At 35.6% G+C, this 27,596-nt stretch overlaps 1 protein-coding gene across 5 annotated transcripts in view; it reads right to left on the bottom strand.

The window, feature by feature from the left end:
• VPS13B (vacuolar protein sorting 13 homolog B) overlaps window positions 1–27,596 on the bottom strand; it is a 423,329-nt gene that overhangs the window by 61,976 nt on the left and 333,757 nt on the right. For all 5 annotated transcript variants that reach the window (XM_088065985.1, XM_088066031.1, XM_088066072.1 and 2 more), the window contains exons 37-40: window positions 20,143–20,342; window positions 17,366–17,573; window positions 16,819–17,003; window positions 1,521–1,717 (exon numbers count right to left, since the gene is read on the bottom strand). In XM_088065985.1, the coding sequence (XP_087922111.1) occupies window positions 1,521–1,717; window positions 16,819–17,003; window positions 17,366–17,573; window positions 20,143–20,342 (790 nt within the window). The remainder of the gene's footprint in view (window positions 1–1,520; window positions 1,718–16,818; window positions 17,004–17,365; window positions 17,574–20,142; window positions 20,343–27,596) is intronic.

The following is a 27,596-nucleotide window of genomic DNA, read 5'->3' on the forward strand; positions in this document are numbered from 1 at the left end:
ACCCTGACCTATACAAATCTTTAAAATTTCCAGTCTATTGTTAGTTCATGTAGGTATAAAACACACTTCTTAAAGATATTATGAATTCCCCAGGCCCACAAATGTATCAGGACTAGTGACTCTGCAGCCTCTGGACAGGTGGGTGTCAGTTCAAGGAACTTTCTTTTGACTTTCCTCTTTCTCTTTTGTTTATTTACCTTCAAATGCTTCAGGAGTGAGGTAAATGTTTTTTGCTGCCTTCATCCCTCTCCTGCTATTCTTGTGCACTGAACTGCAAATGCTTCAGTTTAATTCCTGTTGTTTCTGAACAATTACAGCTCATTAGCTTATCAGAGCTCCCTGAATGAAACATTGCATAGAGTGATAAATCCTATTCGAGCAGAAAACAATAAACATGACTACAGTGCTAAATGCTTCGATGAAAAAAAAATCTACTAAATTTCACTACATCATTTCCAGTTCCCACCGAGTTCACATTTCTGTGGTGTTAAGCTGACCAGGAAGGCAATTCTGCCAGGGTCCCACATTCAGAGGAATTAACCTTGTCTAAAACACTTAACTTCTCAATGATGAAAATGCATTCTTTCACAATTAACATCAAGAAATCATTTCCAACCTGATACTATTAATGGAAACCAGATGTTTAATTTTCTTCATTGATTTTGTTAGACATGCTCATATTCTCTGATTTCTATGAATTCTGTAGCTTCGTTCAACACATATGTGGATGCTACACACTCATTGAAGCTTGGGTTCATAAACAAGCAGCAAGAATCAGCAAATACCAAGGATTCAAGAGAGTAATTTTGGGTTTTGTGCTCTAAATATAAAATGATAAGCAGGTCTTTGAAAGCAATTCCACTGCTGTTTCTGGACAGAACTTGTACTCCTATCTTTTTACTTTACATATAACCAAAATGGGATGAATGCAAACAGAGTGAGTATCTGTCATTGCAGCTTTTCTAGCACTAAACATAATGAAAAATAGATCCTCAGTGTTTAAAAACACTAATTAAGTTTTTTTTCCTGTTAGCACAGTAAGCAATCTGTGTGAATAATACCGCAATACTATTGAAATAATAACATTTTGCTCAGTATCTTTAAAATAGTCATTGACTTGCACTGAGGATAGAATCAAGGTGTGTGTAAGGATTGTGTAGAAGAAGAATGTTTACTACTACTTTATAGAATGTATTGTACCTAAGCCTTCTTTTGTTAATTAGCTGATTTTACTGCCTCAAGCAGGTAAGAAGTCTCAGGACCAGTTTGCACTTTTCAGTAAACCTTGCATTCAGAAAATGGATGGTTATGATGCTGCCAGGCTGCCTATGAACTTAAAGGAAAGCTCTTTTTGTGCACACTCCATGCCCTTGTGTGAAGGTGAGCTACAGTCTGAAGCTTATGCGGGACTAACCACTCTTATAGCATATAAAACAAGTATCTTAATTTCTAAGTCTCTTGAAACAGATTTCTTAGGAGTGTAGCATTAGATGTCTTTTTCCCTCCTCCTTTAAAATTACCTTTGGTCATCAGCCACGTTCTGGCTGCTGTTGAGGACAATCCTCCACAGGTCAGAGGCTATGAGCTCCTTCTGATCGTTCACAAGGCTGATACTGGGCAGCTGCAGATCACAGACTTTGCTTTCTGATAGACTGAATTCCCGGAATGCAACAAATGATTTCTGAAGCTCATCCCAGTACTCCAAGCTGCAAGGAACCTGTGATAAAAGGGAGAAGGCATAATTACATTATGCTTGATTGCAAATATAATGCATTTTAATCCATATGCTTGAAGTGTAAAAGTAATTAAACTAAATAAAAGTAAATGGTCATACAGAAAATCTTAACTGTAACCATTACTCAGATCTTGTGCTGTCTTGACTTAAATGAAAATGTTTTCAGAACATCATTGCAGACTAACACTTCCAACTTTCTCTTCCTCTGTACAAAAATAGCTGCTTGCTCCACAGGAAACCATGAATAACAAAGACAATTAATCTAAACATTATTTGTATTATGCAGCCAAAAAATCCATCAGATGTCTACACATCATGGTATCAGTGGTATCAGACATTCTAGTCAACGTTAATTCTTTTTCAACTCATTTTTGTTTTATTACTTAACAAAATTTAAGTTTATTAAAATAATCAATGATGCAGAGAAGAAAATTATAATAGACAACACAACACACTGTGGTGGATCAACACATTGCTAAAAATCCTGGGTGAAATAATGAAGCACTTGTATGCATATGATCTTTTCTTTCAAGGGCTATTTAGACAAATAAAGGCAAATTAAACTGAATAAATACATAGTGGCTTTTGTTTAATAACATCCCTAAATATAAGACTGTAAATAATTCACTTGGATTATTATGCCAACTCAGTCAGCTATGAAGATTTTAGAATTAAGATACAGAAATTCACAGGTATGGCAGTTGCACATGCTGAAGAATTACTAAAAGTCAAACTGACATAAAGCAAATAGAAAGAAAAAATTGCAAATGTTTCTGTTATTACCTGTTTCATCCCTGTGTATAGACAGACATACATAAATAACCAGGAAAAAAAGCAAGAATGTGGCAGAGATGCAAGTAAATTTAGAAAAGTTTTTGTAAGCATTCTTCCTTGTTATTCAGTAAAGATTATAACGCAGATGGAGATGACAGTAAGCTGATTAATTAACAGGAATGAAGGTTAAGAAGGAAAATTCAGGGAGCTCAGTGGTTCAAGCTGGGGAGGGCAAAGGAACGTAAATAATCACCAAAGAATTCTGGAGGAATTAACATGTGGAACCACAGAGCCTGGAAGGTGGATTTTAACTACATCTGTCAAGCCACAATGATATGTGAAGACCGAAAAAAGCAACCACAGCCACTAAAATTTTTTTAGTTCAAGATGTAGGACAAAAAAAATAAACCTGAAACTGTCAGTAAACCTCTGATGCCAGTAATATGTGTGACACAGAGTACCACAGCAGTGTCAATCAGGAGAGCTGATTTAATTCTGAAGATTAGAGTGTGAGAAAAAGGGACTGATTTAACATCAAAACACACATGTCATGTGTGTAAAGACAGTAACACATTTTTTTATAACCTGCATATTCAATTGGAAAGGGTGAAGACCTGAAAATGTCAGCTGGGAAAATGTGAGGCAATATGATAAAGCCTGGAAAAAGCTTGAGAGACATCAGGTGAGATATTTCCAAAAGTGAGGGACAAATATTAATTGATTTGTGTAAGACATCAACGGAGACTCATCTGGAGCATGTCACCTTTCCAACTCTTCATCTTAAAACTGTATTAACTCTTGCTGTGGAGAGTTGAAGACTAAATGAAATTAAACAACAGGAACATAATTGTTCTATCCAGACATCTCAGGAAAGAAACATTTAATAGAAGAAAGGTTTATAAAAATTTTGTGCCAAAATTGAGTTGCCCTATGAATAAAGTATAAGGCTAGAAACTGCAGAAAAAGATGGGGATGTGCAAGGACAGCCTTGGTGCTCATGAGAGCTGCTTTTAAAAGCTTGATTTGTTAATTAGATGGAGAATATAACAAGCATTGCCTCAATGGGAGAAGACTGGGCTTGATGACCCAGAAAACATCTTTCTTGGTTCTCTGTTGCTAACTGTACAACAATGCTGTGCACAACAACAGCAGCAATAAGAAGTAACATGTTAAATTTGTGGCCATATTTCAAAGTCACACTAAAGTGATTCTTTCTGCTCTCAGGGTCACTATACTTTCAGATTTTTTTCAGAGCTTCTCAGAGTTAAATTATTTGAATATATAACGCCTGTGGACAAACACTCAAGACTGCTACACTACCACAGCAATGCTCCTAGCCTCCAATTATGGATACATTGGATACACCCAAAGAACTCCCCTAGGTTAACTAGGAACACATAAAGAGCATCTTCCATCATCTGCTGTCTTTTACACTATACTGTGGAGCCATTCACACTCACATACTTCTGTTTTTAAACCTTCACAATCTCCACTGGTGATAAAACGCTGGAGTTAAGTTAAATACTGTAATACTTGGCATATTTCCTATAGCATGAAGTCTTGGAATTACATAATTATAAAAGGATCTGTTTCATTTCTGACAAAAGGCTGCAGCCTTTCATGGTTGCATAGATACTTTACATACAGCAGAATTTATTTCTGCATACTTTTAAAACTCAGTCCCTAAAATACCTTGACATTCTTTTAGGAACCTGAATAAATATATTTGAATACTTGGTTTGGTCTTGTGCTTCCAAATGTTTATCAAAATCTGAATTACTTTTTCTTATCAATGTTTTTGAGTGATATGTCTGCAATGAAAGTCCCACAAAGCTATCATACGTAGCATATTTATTTCTCTTAGATTGCATCTCAAAACAAAACTCTTTCCTTAATGAGAATCTCACAAAATTGGATTAGAATAGAAAGTAATGGGTGTTTTAAAAGAAGCTAAACAAGGTGATGAATTCTATTCCCACTAAGATTAATGAGGTGGAAGAAGCAGTTCATGAGTATAGTTTAGATAATTTTTTTAGTGGCACTACAATATAAAAAACTCCCAAACTATCAGTAAGGATAGAGGAAAATAATATAGAGAGATTGAAAATAAAGATTCAAAATAAAGGCAGAGCAAAACCTGAAAAGCCTAAAGTGGATTTCACACATCCTGTTTAACAAAAAACAAACAAAAAGGTACTTCATTATTTCCACCCACTCAGTAGGTGGTAGATCTATCAAAACTCCTCTCGAGGAAAAGATGGCAAAGTAAAATGATGAGAACAATTATGCCACAAAGAAGTAATAATTCATAACTTGTCTTCAGGCTGTGGTCTGTGGTATAAACTAACAAAGTGGAAGTTTCATCTGAGCATAAGGAACAACTTCTTTATTGTGTGGGTGACTCAGAGAGATTGTAGAGTTCCCCTGGAGATGTTCAAGGAGCACCTGGATGCAATCCTGTGCCAGGTCCTCTGGGTTACCCTTCTTGAATAGGGAGGTTGGACCAGAGGATCCACTGTGGACTCTTCCAGCCATACCCATTCTGTTATTCTGCATCCACAACATCTAAAGCGAATTATGAAAAATTTGGAAAGGCACAGGAACGAGCGCTGAACTCAGCAGTATGAGTAGCCAGAAAAAACATCACTGAACAGTTAATACACACTGGTCAGCAAGTAGAAGAGATTATTCTTTATTTTGTTTAAATTTTTTTCTAATTATGTTGTGGTATGCCAAGAAATCTACCAGACCAAGAGACAGTATGCTTCAAAGTGTCATCTGCACAGTAGAGATAAGAAATCAGGGACACACATTCTGCAATTGCCTATACAAAATACAGCTCATGCTTTAGAACTACACAAACTGTAAGCTTTCTAGTTTGAAACTTGCAAAAGACTTAGTTGACTTAGAATCTTTGATTTCTACATATCTAGCTTTATTTTTTCTAGGGGGTTTATTACTAATGCCTGATCTGGATAAGTTTAAGGAAAGATGGTAGCTCTGGGCAATATCAGCTGCCAAAAATAATAGTTGTGAAAGCCTGAAAAGGGGTTATAATGCCAGAACTGAGTCATTAGCAGTGGGAATAAGTGAACTAGCTGCAACAAAAAAAATTCCCCACATGTCAAATGAAGTATGGTGCTTTTACCTTAAAATATTTGAATAAAACCTAAGTTATAATTCATGTAATTGTTACTTCTTAAGACAATGTGATCACAAAACACAAACAAAGCATATTTAATTTTTTTGCTAAACAGCAAGCTTGGTTCTCCAGCAGACATTTCTCTGCAGCCTTTTGTCTTCTTCCATAGCTCTCCAAGACAGTTTGAATTCCAGTGATTGTATTCACCTGTCACTTAAGTGTGCATAGAAGTATTATTTAAGCATGAGCTCAGATTTAACCAAGAATCTCCAAGCTCTGTTTTGCAAGAAAACCACACACTGTGGCAAACACACTTATTTAGAAGGATGATTATGGCAATAGGGAGCAAAACCGCAATCAAATGCTTTATTTTTCAGCAGCATCTTTGTTTAACAACAGAGATTAGAAGCAGAAATGAAAAGCTGTATGAAACAGCCTAAACTCTAAGCAGAGAAATTGAAGGCTGCTCCTTTTTCTCTTTACTGCTGTGAACGATAGACAGTGGGGATCTGAAAATGGCATGGCAGTGTTTGGAAGAAGGAAAATGGTGTATTGGCAAAGTACATGACACAAACAAACAACTGTTCAGAAATAGCTGCCTTGGAGCAAAAATATTTATAATTAGAAGACAGCAGATTCCTGTTTTCTTTGAATCTTGTTTCACTCTATTTTAAAATGAAAATTTTCATGGATATTACACAAACACATGAAAAACATCTCTGATTTGAGCAGAGACGAAATTTCCAACATACACATCTGTCTCTCAAAAAAAAAAAAAAAAGGGCCAAACAATGAGAAACCTGAAAATCCCCTTAAAGCCCTGCATCCTTCTAGTAATTTTCTTCACACTTGTTAACCTATCAGCAAGACAGTATAATGTCAGTAATCAACATGAAGTACTCCCACTAAAGCACTACAATGTGATTGTGTTTTTTCTTATTCTTCATATATTCTGTCACACATTATCAGGACCAGAATAATTTAATTCCTACTTGGAAACTAGGGGGTCAAGAAATGCTACACAGTCTGTTAATGCTTTGTTATTAATTTCATCATTTTGTGTTTTACAGATACTCCTTATTCGCACCTGTGATTATGTGTAATATAAAAAAAAATAAAGACTTGATAGAGAGATGAGTGTTGACCCATAAGTGCTTTTTAAAGAATTTCAAGATCACAACATGCTTCTATATTTCCCTGTGAACTGATGTTATCCTCCTAGCTTCAGACTACTTGGCTAATTTGGACTTGAAAAGTGCTGGGTGCACACCACTCATCTGGCTACAGGTACACTTCTACAGCTGAGCAGAGAGGCAACATCAGTGGACTTCCACAATCTGCCACGTTACCATAAATGACCATACCTATTATTCAATATACATTTTGTCAGAATGCTAACAGACATGGCCATAATTTCCAACTAGAAGAGAAATAATTAAAATATCTCCATTTCTTAACTAATCTCATATTTTTCATTAACATCTATTTTTTCTGTAGGAAAAAGCTACAGGCATCAGCTTACTTTGAGGTTGTTGAATGAAGGCTGTATAAAAGTATTATGCCTTAATACTTAAATACTGAAGCATATGATTTTAAAACTCAGTATAAAAAAAGAACTCTAAAACTATATAGATGCAGATTTCTAAGGCTGCAAAATACTTCTTGTCCAGTTGAGAAAGAAAGACAGATATTAACAGCTGGATTACAGGATGTGCCTAATGTTTCTTTCAGTGATGCTTCCTTTTGATTGATGTATTTGCTAGAAAAGAAGCTTTTACAGAAGATATATTCATTTTTAGAATCTCAGTCCCTCAGATCGTGGGCGCTTCCTCTTGGAAATGAAGCTATTCTTGGTCCAGAAACAACTACTGTACAAAAAAGCGCACACAGAAGACAGGAAGCGCGTGTGTGTTTTATCTTCTCCAAGAGAGGCCACCTCAGTGAATGAGGCAGAACACAACATAAACGAGCACTCTGAGTCAGACACCAACCCATACTGAGATTTTGACTTCAGCTTCCTGAGCATGAATAAACTGATTGCTCTGTAATAAAGCTATTCTTTTATTATGATATTTTACTGGTTTAGGGCCAACTGTCTTAAAAATACAATTCTCTCATTAGGTGAACAGAAGTTGCAGTAGCAGGAAATAAAAAGTTTTATCCAGATTTTTATAAGGAAAAAAGTCTTGGCAATAACTACCAGGAACATTACTTTTAAATTTGATTTTGAAGTATTATTTATATAAAACTAGCAAAAGAACTCTGCAGAAAAATATAATATGTAGAAAACATGCCCAAAAGAAAAAGAATATTAAATAGAATAGAACTTTGTAATATGCCTGTTCACACAACATACACAATTCAATCTGACCAGTGGAACACCTACATTTTGGGCAAATGTAGGATTCTTCAAAATCCACATTCCTGTGTATCTTGTGTGATTGACAGTGCGAAATCATGCTACAAACCATTTGCCTGTTAGGTAATATTTTTTAACCTTCCTCAGAGCTAAGATAATATCACATCTACGTAGAAAACAGACTCTCCTGGCCCAGCTTCAGACCACCAATATCCCCATTTCATGACGGAAAAAACCAAACAACCAAACCACCAAAAAAAAAAAAAAAAAAAAAAAAAGATGTCTTACAGTGAGGTAAAAATACAGCCTTGTGTAAGTAATTTCAGGATCAGCAGTAGTACTAGGATTAAAATCATTAAGTTGTACAAAGTATTTGTTGTCCCACCCACCTCAGTCCCCTTTTTATTTTCATTACAGTTTTCTGTACTTTGACAGCAGTTTGAAGTGTTACATACCTGTATATTTCAGGCGGAAAAATTTTTACCACTATGGTACACTCTCAATTTTCAACACTGGAATAATCAGACACCCTAACTGGAGATGTTTTCAAAAATTGTCTCATATAATTTCTTCACAGAATTGTTCTCCTTCTCTTTGAATTTTTTTAAAATAAATTTTGTTCTAAAGCTAGGACATTTAAATTACAAATACTCACTCTAAAATTTAATATGCAGTATCTGCTTAATTAATTTTTTCCTTTATCTATAGTGAGGTCTTTGGCTGACTAATGAAAATAAGTACTATTTGGCTATCTGAGTAATAACATATACCATGGCTCTTTCAACTCCATTTAACATATATACTAATAGTCCTATTAGTATGTTTATTTCATTTTATTTAAATTTACATCTCTCCTGCAGTTTATAAAATAAATATCAAATAGAGTTGTAATAAAGATATGTGAAAGAAAACTCTTGTCTTCTGAGAAAAGTTGTTCTTTAAAAGTAGACAACTTCCTTTTAGCTGACTTTGGAAAAAAACTTCTATACATCTTCAACTAATAGAAGCTATAAAAATCCTTTTGTAATATTGGAACCAGTTGAGAAACCACAAGTATTCAAATGCAGGAAATCATGATTTTATAACATTTTAATGTGATCTACTCTTGGGAAACAAAGTTAACCAAGCCCTATTTCTCTACAGGAAATATTCCACTGTACAGTTGTAATACATTGTGGTGAGGGGTACAGCTGCAATTTTTTCACCTGTAATGCCCCACTGGTATTGTGGCTTACTGAATTGCATCAAGATTGCCTTCCTGTCCGGAAAGCCCTCTAAGTACAAACACGACTCTAAGCCCAGGTTTTATTTTCCCCTGGTATCAGAATATGGTAATTTAAGAGCCCTGAGAAATGCTTTTTAACCTTTTAGAAGAAATATGTAGCATTCTTTTATTAGGAACTATGTTCTTTGCCTTTTAAAAACAACATATGACCAACTTATCAATTTATCAGGCTAGGTTCAGCAGGTTCAGAGCAAATGCCCTGTGTGGTGGAGTAATGTAATCTGTCACAGATACTGACTTTTTTCATTATGGAAAAATTACTCTAAACACACTAACAGCTTTTTTAAAGAAAGTACAGAACAGCACTGGGCTGTATCTGAGATTTCTTGCCTTTTGCATAGCAAAAGTAACAGTATTTCTTTAATTTATTAGATCTTAGTGTATTGTTTCAAGTTTTAAGAAATGTAAGTATACAGATTGAAGTTCTTACATTAGTGACTCACCTACTTGCAACATTCTTTATTGTCTCTTTCTGATACAGGAACTATCTTCCACATTTCATTTAAGGTTTCTAATTTTCTAGGTTTCAGTATTTATTAATAATAAGAGCACTATGATGTAGTCGCCTCTGACCATTGAGATTAGCAGCCTATTAATACATAAAGTACCTTGTAATTTTCAGTATATGAGCTATTTTGACCTCATATTCTCACCACAGTAAAGCCTGACTCCTATAAGAAGTACCACAAAGTCAATGTACAGCCGGAAGGACTTGGGTTTGCAAAGTTTCATAAATCAGAGTCACAAAATCTGAAGAGTACGGAACACGAGGAGAGTGTAAATCTGTCATTAAGATAATCTGATGGTTTCATCAGTCCTCTGGCACCCGGTAGAATTTTTGCTGGCTCAGTAACCCCTAAGGGTAAATTTCACTGTGATGCACAGGCAAATTATGCACAACTTCCATTAACATTCCCAAAAAGTTACGCTTAACTCCCTGCAGACTGCACAGAAACTCCAGGACAAACGATACAGTCTCATCTTGATGCAGGGAACACTAAGATCACACAGCAAAATAATTAAGATTATACACACACAAACCAGTAACAAAATAGTAAAGTCTGAGATAATCCTACTCTCAGGCAAGGAAGTTCACAAATAACGTTTAAAGCTGGAATTCCCTAAGAAAACAGGCTGTGTTTCAACATCTGTTTAAGACTCCAACTTCCTTAGTTCCTATTTCCTTCCTTGCAAGAAAATGAAGACAATACTTATAATTAATAGCCAGAGTCTTAGCTTTGGAAAACATGTGCAAAACTCAGATTGGATAATTTTCTTGCCTGCAGATCATCTGAAGTGTAAGTGGCTCAAGCTACAAGCAAACCTACAGGCTGTTACACAGACCAGCTGTTTACATTATGACCTGCACCCATTTTTGCACTCATGCACAAACAGAAACACTGGGTCTACTGTGGAGAAAGAGGTTCCCTACATTAGAGTAAGTGGCATTTGTTATGCTTCTAGTTTATGATCAGATATGTTCAATAATTGTTTCTTTCCAAGCTTGTTGCAACTCTTCACAAAGTGGAGAAATAATAAAAACACTATAAATCTTTATATAGTACTAGTATGACTATGACAGTAATTTCGAATAACATCCAAAGGTAGAATTAACAAGAAATTTGTCTGCTTTAAAAAGCAGACAAAACACCAAATTTGCCTTCTGAGCAATTCACAGCAGCCAGATAAATTATTTCTCCATCCATCTAAAAAGTCTCATTATTTGAAGACAGTACTGAACTGCACGGCAGTAGATTCAATAACCTGCAAACCAACAGGTTTATCAAGAAACATGATTGAACTTTATGGCTTATTATCTAGTAACACCATGAATTTAAATCACTACCTGTCACACACAAATCATCTGGATTTCCAAAATAGTTGTTGCTTTGGGAATATAAGAAATAAATCAAAAATTTGTGGTTTCCCAGAAAGAACTTTTCCCAGACTCTCAAATGCCCAGCTGAATATTGTAGCCCCAACAGGGAATGAAAAGTAAAGAGGAAGCAGAGTCAGCCAAAAATGAGGTATTCTCTGTTAAAAGGAAAAATGAATGTCTTTGACATTGATCATAATTCTTTTCCTGTTGACTGTCATGTCAAATCCTTCCTGGAATAATGACTTACAGTAGGTCTAATGTCAGTCATTCTTAAGCCCATGCTTCCTTAAGCCACTGTTTAAAGAGCCACAAGGTGTTAGAAAATTACTATTTATTGGCTGACAGTGTTGAAAAAATCAGATTCCAGACTAGCAAGTTTGCAAATGCTTTTCTTTACATAGCACATGCAGGTAAGGCAATGCAACCGACAATTTTTTGAATCCCTGCCTTTTGAAGTTGGAAATATTTTATGTTCTCCTAAAAGAGATTTCACCACCTTTGGAAATGCTCCGTGTGAATTTTACCACAGTGGTTTTATTTATGTAGTCTTTCCTTATTAAATCCCAGTTAAGCCCTTGCAACCTCAGAACTATACTCTGCCCTAAAATATTCTTTAGTAGACCTTGATATTTCATTAATTTAATCACCACTTTCCTAAACTGTGCTCTGTATCTTAGGACACTTTATAAAGAATAAAGGCCAAAAAAGGAGACCTCAGCACACATTCATCTTTTCATCAGCTGTTACAATGCTGACTACACTTGCATGCAATAAGAATCCTGGCAGGTACACAAGGGAAACATCCTCAAATACAAAAACCTGTCAGGGTTATAGTTCAGCAGATATTTTATTTTAACTTCATATGGAGAAATGAGCAAATGCTGTAGTTTATCTTTCTTTTGTTTAACAGCTTGCATCTCCCACTGGATGACAATCCAGGAGAAATAATTTTAGGTCTGTGTTAGTGATGCATCTTAAATCAGAAAACTCAGAATTTGGAACACTAAACATTGTATGATTACTTTGATTAGATAAATCTGTTTTTCTTCCTCTTTTAAATCCATGCCACTTGAGTAAATACTCGTGACAATACATAGCTTTTGTCTGAGATATGGGGCAGTGCCAGCAACATCCCTCATTGGAAAGATAACTCTGCAATGGAATGACAATAAATGAGAATCTCTGTAAAAGGTTTACTAGATAAAACAGGTCTCCAGCTGTACAGGAGATAATTTGTGTGTCCTGTTCACCTGCCGGCACAGAAAAGCAGAGTATTTCCCTGATGACATATGAACTGTTTTCCTACCTTGGTGAGCCCCTCCCGGTCTTTGCTCTCTCCCCTGCCAACCTAAACCTGTCAACCTTGTTCTTGGTAAAGATAAATGATATAAAAATACAACCCAGATTACATCAGAAAAGTATAACAACATCATAGGCAAAGATAAACATAAATCTGGGTTCTTAAGACTGCAGAAAGACACAGGAAGACTGGGGAAATTTGACACACAGTGCAAGTACAGTTCTAACCAGAGCACAAATATTCAATAGAACTTTCTTTGAGGTTAAATATTTAAATGTAGCTTCATATTGTATCTGCAATCTGTGAAAGTCACTACTGAATCAGTAACGGATTTTTTCCCTCACTTTTTTTCCTGCTTTCCTGTTTCTGCATTTTAAAAATATCACAGAAATGAAGATGACCTGTCCTTTCTCAGATATGGATCTGACAGATTCAGGGAACTGTACAAGTACAATTGAATTTGGCATCACACAACAGTTCAGAAATACTTTGTTATAGGCCCTTTGTTATGAATTAGAATATATTCTTCAATTACTCTTTATGTTCTGGGACAGTGGAATTATCTGCAACTATTGTCTGGAATCAGAAATTGCTCTTTCAAGGCAACCAGAACAATCAGGATGGAGGAAATTTCCACAAATTCTCTTTCAACTGTCCTAGTAGCCAGATCAAGCCAATGTCCTCATCGTTTAGGAGATGAAGGGAGACACTATGAAGCCCTTACTCTGAAATTAAGACTGTCCAGCCCATTCTCGTTCCTAAAGATGCTCACGTGTCTTCTACAATTCTGGTATTTCTGCAGGAGACATTTCGACATACATTCTGAACCAAAATCTGCTTGAAGGCGATTACACTGTTTTAAAGTTCTTGGTGAAAGACATTTCATAGTCAGATTTTATAGGAATGAGAAACATCACTGTCAACATATTCCAACTTTAGCTGCCACACCACAAGACCATCACAGAGCAAACAGAAGACCTTCGCCCTGTAATGATGAGCTGGTTGCCTTACAGAATCTAGTTTAATGTTAAACTGGGAAACTGTGGCATGCCTTAATTCTTCACATGTGAATACTAGCTGAGACAAATTTATAAACACCTGCACAGTTTTTATTAGAGAAATTATCTGCACATGAGAGTGACCTAAATGTAGCAGTAACTAAATTTCTGGAGCAAGATCAGTAGTTTTTTTCTTTCTGTTTTTGTGTACATAAACAAAGATATACATGTCTTTCTTCAAGCACAGAATAAAATAGGCTTTTGAAGTTGCTCATCTGCATATCTTTAACCATAAAACTTCCTCTTACCAGCAGTCTACTTGAATGATCATCTGCTAAATGGAAAAAGTCTCAGAGAGCATCCTTTTTTATGACTTATCAATATATAAAACTTCAATATTTAAAAATAATGGAATTGCTACTTCATCTTGCTTTTTACCTTTTGAATAACTTTTGTGAAAACTTTCCAAGTTTGGACTTACCTCAGATACTTTCAACTTCCGCAAAGAAATACAATCCTGATGAAATTTCTTGTAATTTGATCTAGGATTCTCACTTCCTTCAAACAATTAGATCCAAATTCTATTTCAAATTGCTAAAGAAATGCCACATGGTATGCCATGGCAGAGATATCAGTTATTCCTGTTCCCTCCACAAATAAAAGCAACAATGTTTGGACTGTAAAAACAAAGTATTAGAAACCTGACCAGTGAAACTGCTTACCTTTGCAACAACACAAGGTAAAGCATGAGAAAACAGCTCTTGGGGAAATTTAGAAATAGCAGCAAAGTAAGGTTCAACAGAAACAATATAGTTCATATCAGCTCTTATAATGTGAAACTGGTCTCTATCCTTTGGCTGCACCAGATAACATGTACCTTCAATATTTAGAAAAATTCTCTTTATGGTGAAGCTTTTGCAAGTTCCAGGAATTTGAATAATAACTATAAAAACAGAGTTCTAAAAGCCACCCATGATTAAAATGTTATGCTGAAAGTTTAACAAAGACAGAAAGCTAGATTAAATGTCATAGCAACTTAGAAAGAAAGAACTTGCAACTGGAAAACTTTGAATTCAAGACAAACTACAGAAGGGCACCTTTGACTAAATCTTTGTGAAGTAGAGGATTAAGGGAGACTGGTAACACAGCTGGGGACATTATGGGTCCTTCTTGCATTTGAACATATACACAATCCTAGGAAAGTTTAATAAGTATATTTTAATACATAGCTTGGTATCATTATTGTCTTTAAATTTAGATCCTTTTTTTTCAAAAAAGCTTAAGTCTTTGGCTTGCAGATGTTTTTCTAATGTTTCATTTCAAGAACTGAATAAGATAAACGTTGTTTTATCTTTTTTCTCTTTGTATTTAATGAATTTTCCTATGCACTAAATCTGCACTATATTAATTAGCATCTATCCATACAGGGAAAAAGTGCAGCTGATGAAAGACCTCATGATTAACTTAAATTAGTATTTGAAGTTTGATATGAGTATTTGGTAAGTGCAACTTACCTAAAGAAATTAAAAATTGACTCTGTATTATTTATTCCACCCACATACCTCTGTTAGAGCAATAAAAAAATGCACACTGTCCATGTTTTAAATGGCTTTTCATCAGATGTATGGCCATTTCTGGAAAATGTGATAAATCACCACCTTGAGCCAGGCAACAATTACTGCCATAATTAATGGCCTACAACCAAAGTGTGGATCTTCCTGTAGGCATTTCTGCACATCATGTGTCCAAAGCAGAATTTTTGATTAGATGTTCTCTAATTTGGCTGATATCTTTGTATTTTCTTTTGTGGCAGAAATCTGAAAAATTACATAAACACCAGTAGAAGCTGACAGAACCTGATCACTGGTAGCTGAGTGCTTCTGACTCTCTGAGACAATCATAGTGAATTGGACCTCTTCTCTAGCCTGTTGCATGGAAGCACAAAGCAGAACTTGTGTGCTACTGAAAGTCCAGCTGTGTTTGCCCACTTGAAGAAGAACTGATATTCCCCTTGGACAGGGTCATACTATTCCACAAGCACATACATAATGTTCATGATGTCTGTTATTTATAATAATGTATTTATAAACCAAAACCTTGGTGTGCTGTGCTCCAAAAATACCAGCCTGAAAGAAGGCAAAATGCTGGCTTTCATAGCAACCTAATAGGGTCATCAAGACAGCCTACAATAGCACAATCTTGATCTTTGATTCAAACCTCATGCCAAGTGGAGCTGATTTTTTTCCATTTAATTTTAATTTTCAAGTAACTGAAAGAAGCTGACTTGTGGCTGTCTAGAGGGCAAAGAAATTGGCAGGACACTTACATGATCTCACCAACAGTATGTGCATGGTAATAACATTATACCATTTATCTGAGGAAGATTATCCTACTTATTCGTAACTCAAAGCATATTGGTGAATAATTCAATTTTAAAAGCAATTTTTACCATCACAGCAATAATGAAATATAATTCAACCATTTGGAACAAATAGGAAGAACTGAGAAATATTTATTTCCCTTGACTCACAACACTATTCTGATTGACAAACAGATTGAAATTAACAAAAAAATAATGACAGGTCCAATTTGTAATACAAAAGGGAAATGGAGATTACCAGAATTAAAATTGAGCTAAAATCAAAATATGTATGCAAGGAATAAGTGAAGGTAAAAAGAATTACACTAGACAGGAGAAAATGTAATGACCCAATTGCATACATGAGAAAGCAAAAAATTCCAGCACATTAAGGATCAGTGTAATTTTGAGGTATGGTCTATTTTGGGGGCATAGAGACTGCAGCACTCAGCCTTCCTTCAAAGAGACGTTCCATGATCTCACACAGTCAAACTGCACCGTTCACTTCAACCCTCTCAAGGTAAAATGAGAGAAAACAGATGCTCTCCCTCTGCCCTGTGGAAGAAGGAGCAGTACAGCCTTCTGCCATCACAGAAACAGGATAGGCAGATTGGAGATTTTACTTCAATGATTCCACTGGATCTTGGAAATTTCAGACCAAGTCTTTCCTCACATGTTTCAGTTTCAAACCAAATGAAGTCTTTAAGTAAAGACTGATGGATCTGTATGTTCACAAACTAAAACTGATAAACTTGGCTATAGCTTATTATGCAACATAAAAACTTCAGAGGTAATTGGGTAAAAAGTTTACACAAGTAGTTTTGAAACTAAAGATATGCTCAAGCTGTGCAATGTACCTCATATTGGTTTTATAGAGCTCCTGACACTTGCTTTGTGCTCGCTTTTAATAAATCTGAGTTTGAAAAATTTCACTTTACAGCAGTAACGTTTTCATTTGTTACTGAAAGTAGAAAACTCATTACCCACCTGAAGAACATCTCCAAGGTCAGCAGTGCTAATATCTGGGTCTTCAGTGGTGTTAAAAGGAACAGGGTTAATTCTTACAAGTGTGAGCACTCTGGGTTCTGGATATCTCCATAGCATCATTCCTGGACTATCCTCAGTTTCATTGTAAAACACAACTTCATAGGCACTGGGCAGCTTTTGTCCTTCTGTCAAATGAAAGAAAGCTATAATCTGTTATACAATTTCAAGAAAGAAACATGCTGGTTTATGAAACCAAAGCGATTAAAAAGAAATCCCTCGGGATCAAAAGGAGAGAAAATAAAAAAGCAATTTCCCTGACTTCTAAAACATTATAGCTTAATGGAAAAAAATCAAAAAACTATTTTAAAGTATTTTTTTTTAAATTCTAGCAGATGTCTTTTCAACTGCATTTTCAAAAAATATAAAGTTATTCATTGTAAGAGGCAAGTAATGTCTAATAGGTTACTACTGTTTTTAGTTTATAATTGAGAAAACAGAAAGAAAAAAAAATAAAGAAAAAAGAGAGCCAAAATTATATCCTTCTAACCTGCATCCTGTATATACTGGAACAGGCCTGTTCTCAGATCATCTGAGGTATGTTCAGTTTTTGAGGCCTGATTCCTTTCCGCAGAAAAACAAGTGGGGTATTTATGTTCAGGTATCAATGTCTCTACACCGCCCTTTTTAGTCAGGTATTGCCACAGAAGCTCCTGGAGAAGAACTAAACAGTTCAAATGCTCTTGACCCCAGAAAACCTTTAAAAAGAAAAAAAAAAAAAAAGGGAGAGAGAAAAAATGAGAAAATCACATACAAATATTCAGCCATTTTTGAAGGGAAAAACACCTCCCCAAAGCAACAGGAACTTTAGACAGCTTTGAGTTTGCTCTACTTACACCTTAGTTACTTGCAAGCATTCCTAATACTAAAATAAAGAAGAGAAGCAGCAAAATATCTTTACAAACCATTTGTAAAATATGTTCATTACCTGAAGGAAAACTTTAATTCCTACCATTTAACAATTCATAGTGATGCTGCCTGGAAGACCACAGATCTTAAAAGTTATATTCAAGAACTGTACGTAATGCTAGGACTGGTCACAGGTTTCTCAGTTTGAGACATGACAAAACCCCTTAAAGGTACAAAGTTTTAACTCTTCAAAGAACTTGTTGCTCCAAAACTGGAATTCTGGAATACATTTAAAACTAAGTGACAGAGCAAAGAATGTGATGCAGAAGACATGAAAGATCATCTTAAGCACAAAATTGAAGCATATGAATTGGGTGCTCTGCAAGTCCCCTAAGTGAGGTTAAAAAGTTAAAAGTTTTCTGAAGTTTAAAACAGAAATACAGAAAAATATCTAATAAAATTTGGCATGCAAAAGTCAAGAAGATCCACACATTTTGTAGCAACATTAAAGGCAAGAAGGCATTTCTCCCAGCTTTGACAAGCATTTCTGCTTTCTTAAATCAAGCTCCTGTTTGAGAGAATTGTATTAATGGGGACAAGTCCTTTAGACTTTATGTGCAAGAAGGCCTTGAAGCAACATGGAAGACAAAAAGCAATTAATATAGAAATTAGACTTGGAACCAGTGTGGGATGAAATCAAAATCCCCAGACAGTAACTTAAAAGTCCACGGTAAGGGTGTGAGTAAAGTAAACAAGTCAGGTGTGCACATTGTGCAAATTTTACAATGGGGGGACACCAATTTTCAAATGTGAAAAAAAAATCAAAAGATACTTAAAGGGAGTGTAGTATAGCTGCCAAGAAGGCAGGTTTTTTACTGCTCTGCATCTACAAGCCCACAGAATAAACCAAGACCCTTTTGAAACACAGCCACAGACAGTCCTGAGCTAAACATTCCCAGGCAAGCCAGGTCATCCCCTGAATTTAGTGCATCTCCACTATGGTTTCTACAGCACTTCTGGTCTCAGGGCCCCACACCTACTCTAGCACCACCTCAAAGGAGCTCTCTGTTACCTTAAGCCAATCTGAGAGGCTTTTTCTCCCTCACAGTTTTATTATTTCATTTGTAGGCAGCTGGGAACTCCAGGGCATGGAACTCCTACTACAATATTCAGAGATGAGGCACTCATCTCTGAATGATAAAATATGATTTTACATAAACTCTCAAGGTTCTGCTGCAATACAAATTAACAATGATAGATGAGGTCATGTTTAGAGCTGGTAAAATCATTAGCCATAAATAAATTAATTTGAAACAGAACTGCTAATGATTTTGTCAGAATTCTTCAATCTATTTTGCCAGACCAAACAATTCTCTTCTGCAAAAGCTAATTGTCCCTAATTATACTCTAATAATAAATGGCTTTCTGAGATTTACAGATTTTTTTTTTGATACTTGTCAAATCCCAAAATTTTGGGGAAAAAAAAGTGCATTTTATTTTCAACACAGAGGTAGTCAGCCAAGTACCTGTGAAAAATATAAAAAAAGGAGCAAAGAAACAAATTGATTTATTTATTCATTAAAATGTTTCTAAATTCATTAAATTTTCTTCTAAATTTGTATTATCTGATTAACCCTATTTCCAACACTGTGGTTCTAAGACCTTCTAATGCTAATTCTGGGAAAAAAACTTAATGACATGATTAAATGTCAAAATTTCCTTTTTCTATTTTATAAACTTGATTTATGTATTTATTTTAAAACATTTGGTGTGTATATAGATACTACAATAAAAATAATTAAAACAAGACGTATCTTATAGCCTACTTGTTTAAGCCCCAAAGAATCTATTTTTTCATTTCAAGAACTCCCATGCTTCCTGGACTGATTTCAAGTTGTGGGCACTTCCAAAAACGAGAGGATAGCATGGAAAACTGAGTATTAATTGCTACAAACAACAGTTTGCAATTACTCCCCTGAGAAATTCGTGTAAGTTTAGAAAGAAAGGATATGTACTTCTTAAGGCTACCCCCAGGCATTACAGACACATAGATCATGGACAGACAAACACACATCCATCAGAACAGGACCTTAGATATTAAGTGTTAGTAATTTGATCCAGCAGTTTTAAGGAACACACACATACAGCTAAAATACAGGGGTTAAGCAGTATTTAGAAAAAATAAATAAATCAAAAACAAAACCACTGCACACAATTTTTCAATCAAAAGTTTACTTGAAAGAGTAGATACTTATTTTATAAGGTAAAATAAAAACCACCCAAATCCAACATGCAAAAGTCCCCAACCTAGTGACCGGCTGTAGGATGCAAAGGCTTTCATGCAATTTATTTATGAAAACTCAATCAATCCAAAGCCAGTCCAGCTCAACAGCACGACTATAAACATCTTATACAGACCTGCAGCAGTCCTCCTCTGAAGTCAATGTAGATTTTTGGAACAGATTGCTCTGGGCCAGGATCACCACTGTGCTTACACCACTTGGCTTCCACATTAACAGAGCAGCTAAAAGGGCCTATCAGAGATTTCGCTCTTTCTTTGAGACTTGTTTTAAGTAAGAAATCTTTTATGTCAAGGACTAAAGATGATCCATGGATTCCTAAAAGAAGAGAGAGAAATTTTATCCCAGTGGCAGTTACTCTCCCAACATTTTTGTGCTTATTTCCTGAAGTCACTTTATCATGAGCCTGGGGACCACTGCCCACAAGCCATTACTCACACAAGTAGTCCCACTAATTTTCATGGAAATACTTGTGTGGACAATCACACTCCTCTCCAAGCAAAGGCATCACAGCTGGGCAACAAGATCCGTAATTTTTTTTTAAATTTCCTGTTTCTTCCTTAGCTTGCTCTTCCTACACTATCAACCAAGCCTGATACCATGTTGTTGTTACAGAGCAGGTATGTCTCATCCGCATTCCTTATAAAGAACCATTTGCTAAAACATTACTTTTTGGATTCTGAGTATTTTAAGGTTTATTAAAAGAGTCATTTTTCATTAAATTATGATTTTTTTTTCAGAAAAGTCTATTAAGAACAAAAACAGCTGCTTCACTTGATTATATTTCAAACTGATAGGAAATAGCGATTTTGAGCAGTTCTCTGTTTTGTCCAGATTAATTACTATAACATAACACCTTGCTAGACTTACTCCTGCTACTTAGCAGGAGAAGAAGGGTACTGTTTGAATTCAAATAATTGAAAACAAATGCTTATCTCAAAATATATAATGCACATTTCCTGAGAAAAGAGCTTAAAGTTTTCATATCATAACCTTTTGAACTTTACATAGCTTCATAAAACCTAAAAATGATAATGACAGATTACATTTATGACAGAACTTACATACTCTCATTAAAGACACAAACATTTTGAGGATAGAAACATCATCTAGAAATATCCCAGCTCTTGTGAATTTAACTTACCGCAAATCACTCTTTAATAAAATAAACCATACCTAATATCTCTATTTCTTTTGTATATTTACATGGAAAGTACTACATCTGAGGTTGGCTTAACTTTTATCTCTTTTGGTGCTAATAACTGGACTCCACACCCTGAATGTTGGATGTCTCCCTACTTTATAACACACAGCTTATTTTTCTAATGAAACTAGACATTTACAAAAAGTAAAAGATTAAAAAAAACCCAAAAAACCAAACACCTAAGGCTTACACACAGGTGTTTCAAGGTACAGTTTCATTTTAGATTTTTATAACTTTGCTGGTAGAAAAATCCCCCAAAACACAACTCACTGTTTTGAGTCTACGCCGTAAAACTTCTCCTATGAATCTCTCCTAATATCAAAGGGAAAAATCTGTCTGCATCCTGGGGCTTACAGTTTCATAACATTAAGTACTATTTTTTTTGTAATGGAAGGAAATACATTGCATTTTTTTTTTTTTTAAACCACCAAACACTAGGAAGGTGGCCCAACAGTGCCCATAGTAATAATGGCACTGAATCGTGTCCAACCTGAGTAGGAACCACAAACCTAAATCACCTCTCCTTTGAGCTGCTGGAGTTTTGCAAGAATGATCAAGGGCTCAAACAAACCAATGTCCCATCAACAGGACTGATGTCACCGACTGGGAAAGGAGTTCTAGCTTCGGGGTTTTTTATTTAGGCTGGCTTCTGAAATCCTGCATCTGCTCCCAAGGGTAACGGCCTTATGGGACAGGTCTGTTCAAGGTGGTTTTTGACACAGAATTTCAGTGATAATCAAGAAAACTAATGTCAATACACACCAACACCCTGCTATGGTTAGTTATTTTAAGAGGCACTACAATATTTGGAAATTAATTTTTTTTCATATTATATATAGAATTTTGATTTTAAAGAGAATAAATTCTTGGTAACTATTGCTAAATTCTTCAATATAAAGAAATGTTCTTCCTACAGTTTTATTGGAATATGTGCCAAGTTGCAGAAATAACAAAAGGGGAAAAGGAATGCCAGAATACAAGTGGTTTTATTTATGTTTTCTTTCACTGGGATTACACTTGGAAGGATTATGCTTTGCAGTCTCTTTGTGTTGTCATCTCAGCTCCACAAAGTACAAAGAAAACACAATATCCAACAGCTTAGAAGCAGAACTGAGCATTCAGCACATAATACTGCTGGTTCAAAATCAGCAGTGCCTTTCTTAAATGCTTAGCAAACAATGAGAAATGAAGAAACAATTAAGAATAAGGAAGTGTTGGTTAGTTTTCAATACATGAAATATTACAAGACACATCCATGGATTGTGTCCTACAAATACCAGGAAATGCTCAGGAACTCAGTGAGAGATTTTAATTTTTCTTGCTGTGACCTAAATTGCTCTTGAGTAGACAAGAATCACACCCTCGTCCCTTCTAGCAGTTGTATCTCCATGTCCTTCCAGGGATGAAATGACTCAGTATAAAAAACACTGTTCACTCTTAAAAAAATGCAATGCAGAGAGCATTTAGACAAACTAGCATGGAGGGATGTTTTGAGGAAGCTTAAAGAAAACAAATGAAAACAAGTATGCATAAACCTTAAAAAGCAATAGTAAGTAAAGAGATCTCTGTGTCTGAGAGGAATTTCAATAGGATACTATTTCTATGGAAATCCTAAAAGTATATGTTCAGTCAGTGAAGTGCTTTCCCATGACTAAAGCAATCACTTCAGAAAAGTAATGATGCAAAATAATTTTCCTTTGGTTTTGCCTTCCCACACACTGTTTTCAGTTAGTCCTTCAATGCATCTCTCACAAACCTCTTTTGTAGAGGTCTCAGTTTAAATAGATTAAATCTAAGTTTCCATTTGAAGTGATCTTGAGATAGCAGCACAAAGAAGCAATATGTCTTCATAAATGATTGCTGTGACATGTAGAAGTTAACTTGTGCTGTTTGGATTATGGCTCATGAACACCAATGCACTTTTCAGTACGTGCAATAATTTACTTTTAGGAACAAATAGTTTCATGACTTTTAAAATACTCCTCCAAGAGACTAATAAATATGAAGCACTTGCTTTGGACAGTGTTTAAAAAATGCTGCCAGCCCTCCCCTGTCAGACTCTAGCCAGAAATACAAGAGCACCACAAAACACATCGACCCTAACAGAACAAAAGAGAACTTAGACCAAGCTTCTGTGTGCTATTGGAAGGATTACCTTTATAATGACATATGCACAAAAGGAACATCCAGGTATTTTTATATGGCTGGAAATAACATAGAAGGGTTAAAAATAGTTAGCTTATCACATTCAAGAAATACCTTGCTCCAAAATTAAATGTGGAGTTCATAACAGAACAGTGAAAAAAAAATTTACTTTGATTTTCTAACATCTTTCTTTTTTTAGTCAGTACATACTTGATTTATACTAAGATTTACAAAGACATGTCACAGAATCTGAGTATCCTAATACAGTTTTACACATAGCTAGATTAGGTTTTTTTATATAATTACGGTAGAGTTGCATTAGAAATTGTCAGTAATAGGAGGCTTCATCCTTGTTAAACTGCCATGTGTGCATAAATCTGTTTGTGTGAATAGAAAAAGAAGGATATCACCCATTTTAATAGATGCAGCAAATACGTAAAAACAATCCTTGCCTTACAGTAATGATCATTTAGGGTTTAAGCAATACACGTATTAAGAAAGAGCTCAGTTTGTTTTTCCTGGTTAACAAAGGGAAAGACAATGTTTTGACATAAACTATGGACTTTCTGTTTTCAAAACCATTTCAGTGCTGATATTTGAATCAAGTCCAAATGAAATGAGTAGAAATATAGAGGGAGCTTTTTTCCTATTATTCCCTGTGCATTTGCTCTTCCTTAACTGCAAATGCTGTTTGGTTCACTGCACTGTCACTTAATGCAATGCAGAGCATGATTTTAATTGGCAAACTTCAATAGGGGATAAGAGAATTAAGAAAATGAAAGCACATTTATTTTAACAAAGGTAGCAAATGGCACTGAACTGGCAACTAGCTCTCTTGAAAAGCCAGTAGCTTTGCTACAAACAATAGCACTATGAAGCAAACAGCTTTTCTGAGTTTGGGGCAGCTCAGGGGCAAGAGTGTGTCCCAGAGCACACAGATCCAGGCATGCTGGATCAAAGGCATGTGAGTGATGTGGTGTCACCACCACCAGCAGCCTGTTGAATGCATTCCCACCCAAGGGATTGTGGTGGGATCTTCCTCTGAGGGAAGAAGTCCAGGCTCTCCCATGGGTCCTCCATGTCTGGGTGGCAGAGATACAATCTTGGTGCTGAAGATCAATTAGCAAGTGGTTTTCCTTACTACCTTCTACTAAAGTGATAATCTGTGATATTTAGTTCTGAACATTCACTCTTCACATTTGTAATTTCAGTAGCTATGTTCAGACGGTCAGTGACATTAAGACAGCTATTAAAATGTAAATATATATGTATTATATCTAATATACTGGCACAACTATCTAATCCTTTCCTCTTAAGAGAACTGTAGATACATCACCTACTGAGTAGTGATACCACAGTTACAACGCTCTGTTGACAAGTATCTTTGACAAACCATCTTCTGAGAAGAAAGGGTAACAAAGCTGTGAAAATAATTACAGGGAAAATACTGCAGTTAATTTAAGAGCCAGCCAATTTACTCAAGTCTGGAAACAGCAGTAGCAACCAAGTGGTGAGGCACAGTAAAGAACAATTTTAAGAACAATTTTCCAGGAGAGATTTAGTTAACAATCCAGTGACCGCACTGGATTTCTCATTAGCATCGAGCTGAATCCTATGATGGTTCATTCTCCCCATGAGAACAATACCTACATGTTACCAATTAGCTATTCTTTAGTGAAAGAGAGTTTTTCAGCATTACATTGGGACACATATGGGCTCTGTAAAAACATGAGATGTGTAACACAGGGTAAACAGAAAGTAATGATCTTAAACAGGCCAAACCCTTGAATTCATCACTAATAAATGTCCCCATGCATTCAGCGGTACTGGCTGCTGGGAGCCTGTTTTCTTCAAGTACTTCAAACACTAAAATCCAGGAACATTTATTATTTTAATCCATTACAGGCAGTGGTTGATTTAACTTTATTGGTTGTGGTGGTGGTAGTAGTTATAGTAGGGGTAAAGCTATGTTCTTTTACACATCATTTCAAAAGGGCTTAATTATATTTTATAGCTCAGGCCAGGAATCCTGCTTGTTTTGTGTCTAACAAGGTTCAAATGGAGTTCAGGTCAGTGATGAATCAGAAGAGAAGTCAAAGATGGTTATCTATTTGAAATGAGCTCATCTCCCTTAAAGAATAATTGGGCAGGTACATCATGCTCATTACACTACAGCATACTAAACAAATGAAAAATCTCAATTCACTTGGTGATTTGGTAATTTTGGATTTTGTGATGCCTGATCACAGAGGCCATATTAAAGTTTAGATCCAAAGGGATTTTAATTGTTGGTCAAGGCTGTCCTTGGAGTACAGCAACTTAGAATTGTTTGTAAATTATTTTAAAGATCCATATTGCCTTATGTTATTCCAGTTAGGTGGGGAAAAATGCATAATATAAACCAACAAAAATAGTGTTCATTTTGCATCTGCAAGTCCAGCTTTCAGAAGTGGTGAGTATATTGATGTGCGTAGTACTTGGTTCTTTTATCATAAATATTTTATTTTTAGATACCACCAGGTTTCAGAAAAGCAACCAAACATTATTAGCCCAGCTGTACAAATGGACATGGGAATGTTCTTCAATAAAAAAAAAATTCTATGCATTTTCACATCTTAATTTTAGGTGGCTGGTTGAAAACATCAGTTTATTTTCAGGAGATAGCTGATATCTACAAATGTCACTGATCTTTAAAGTTGTAGATACCTAGCACAACTGAAAAATCAGACTCTGAATGGTTTCCCAGCAAATGAAGCATTACAAAATAGTGGATGTTACTCAGAATGTATCCCAATACAATCACCATAAAGTTGATTTAGAATTACAGCTTTGACATCTTGCTCCTCTGGCTCTACACTTGATTCTGTGAATTTTAACTGCTTAAGTAAACTAAATAATCCATGAACTAGAGAGTAACTTTTCTTTGTAAATAAACCATCCTGAAGATAGTGCCTGGCAGCAGCTGAGCTCTATTTGGGCCTCTATAGCCCAGTCACTTCTGCTTGTGGAATCCAAGGCTTGCCAGATACACCCAGGACACACAAACCAAACAGGTTGCCCTGCACTCTTGGGATGTGGCTCCTGAGGATCAAGGAGGGCCCAGGTCCTGGCTTATTCCAGTCTTCTCTTCAGTCCTTCCTCCTTTGTATACTTCTCTGTATTCCCATTTGTATCAGCATGGTCATCAAAGTGTACCTGTCCAATGAACCAGCTGAAGGAGTCAATCTTGTTGCAAACACTTCTTTTATTATTGGGCTAGTTTTCAGAGAAATGAGCACCCTGACTCAACCCAGTGATCAGCTACCTGAGTAACTGAGCTAGCACAAGGCAGCGTGTGGAAATGTGTGGCTACAATAACCTGAATTTCCTATGAAATTGCACCTTTTGTCTGGGTAGCAAGCTGGTGACTCCATCCCATAAAAATATTCTTGACACGGAAAAAGAAGAAACATGGCAGTGTATCAACAATTTAAACAGCTTAAGGAACTGGTCCCTAAGACTGGAAATAATGTCTAACCTCTGTTTTCTATACCTCACACTGAAAAATGAAGATTAAACTGGGAGAACATCACAGAAAGAATAAAATGTATAAAGAAAACATCCCACTTTCACTGTTATATCTATTTTCTCATTAATTTAAACAGACTACTAAATTGACTTCCATGTAAATACTGTATCACCTACTAGTGCCACATACAGAACTAGGATCCCACTATCAAAAGAAATTCCAGTCTCAAAAAATACGTAATTAATTTCACAATAAAAGCTAAAGAGATTAAATACGCAACCACATTTGTTCTGAATCACGTTTCATCTGAAATACTTTTAAGGCTGAATTACTCAGACAGCAAATGCAGTTCTACAAAATTAGTGCACACTGTCTTTTGAATAAACAACCTACAAGGAACTTTTTATTCTTTTTTTTACTCTCTGAAGTCGATGTGCTAGTTCATCAGTAGCAATTCTGAACCCTATTACAAAGTATCAGTAGGGAATCTGACCAGGATTAATAGTGGTACTCAGTCCTGGGATTAGATGGTGTCTTGTTTCATGGATTTTAGGCCATCTGTTCTTCCCTCCTACATTATACTCCTGCAGAACTATAAACGCACCTCCACCTCAGGGACTATAGAAAGGAATTAGAATTCTTCTGCTTTTCATTATCACAAGATTCAGTAACTCATTTCATTGTCAGGATAATCCCCTTTTACTCTTTCTTTTGC

The sequence above is a fragment of the Pseudopodoces humilis genome, chromosome 1 (genome assembly GCF_049639895.1).
Source record: "Pseudopodoces humilis isolate 2021_Gansu_Grassland_sample_001 chromosome 1, ASM4963989v1, whole genome shotgun sequence".
Lineage (NCBI taxonomy): Eukaryota > Metazoa > Chordata > Aves > Passeriformes > Paridae > Pseudopodoces > Pseudopodoces humilis.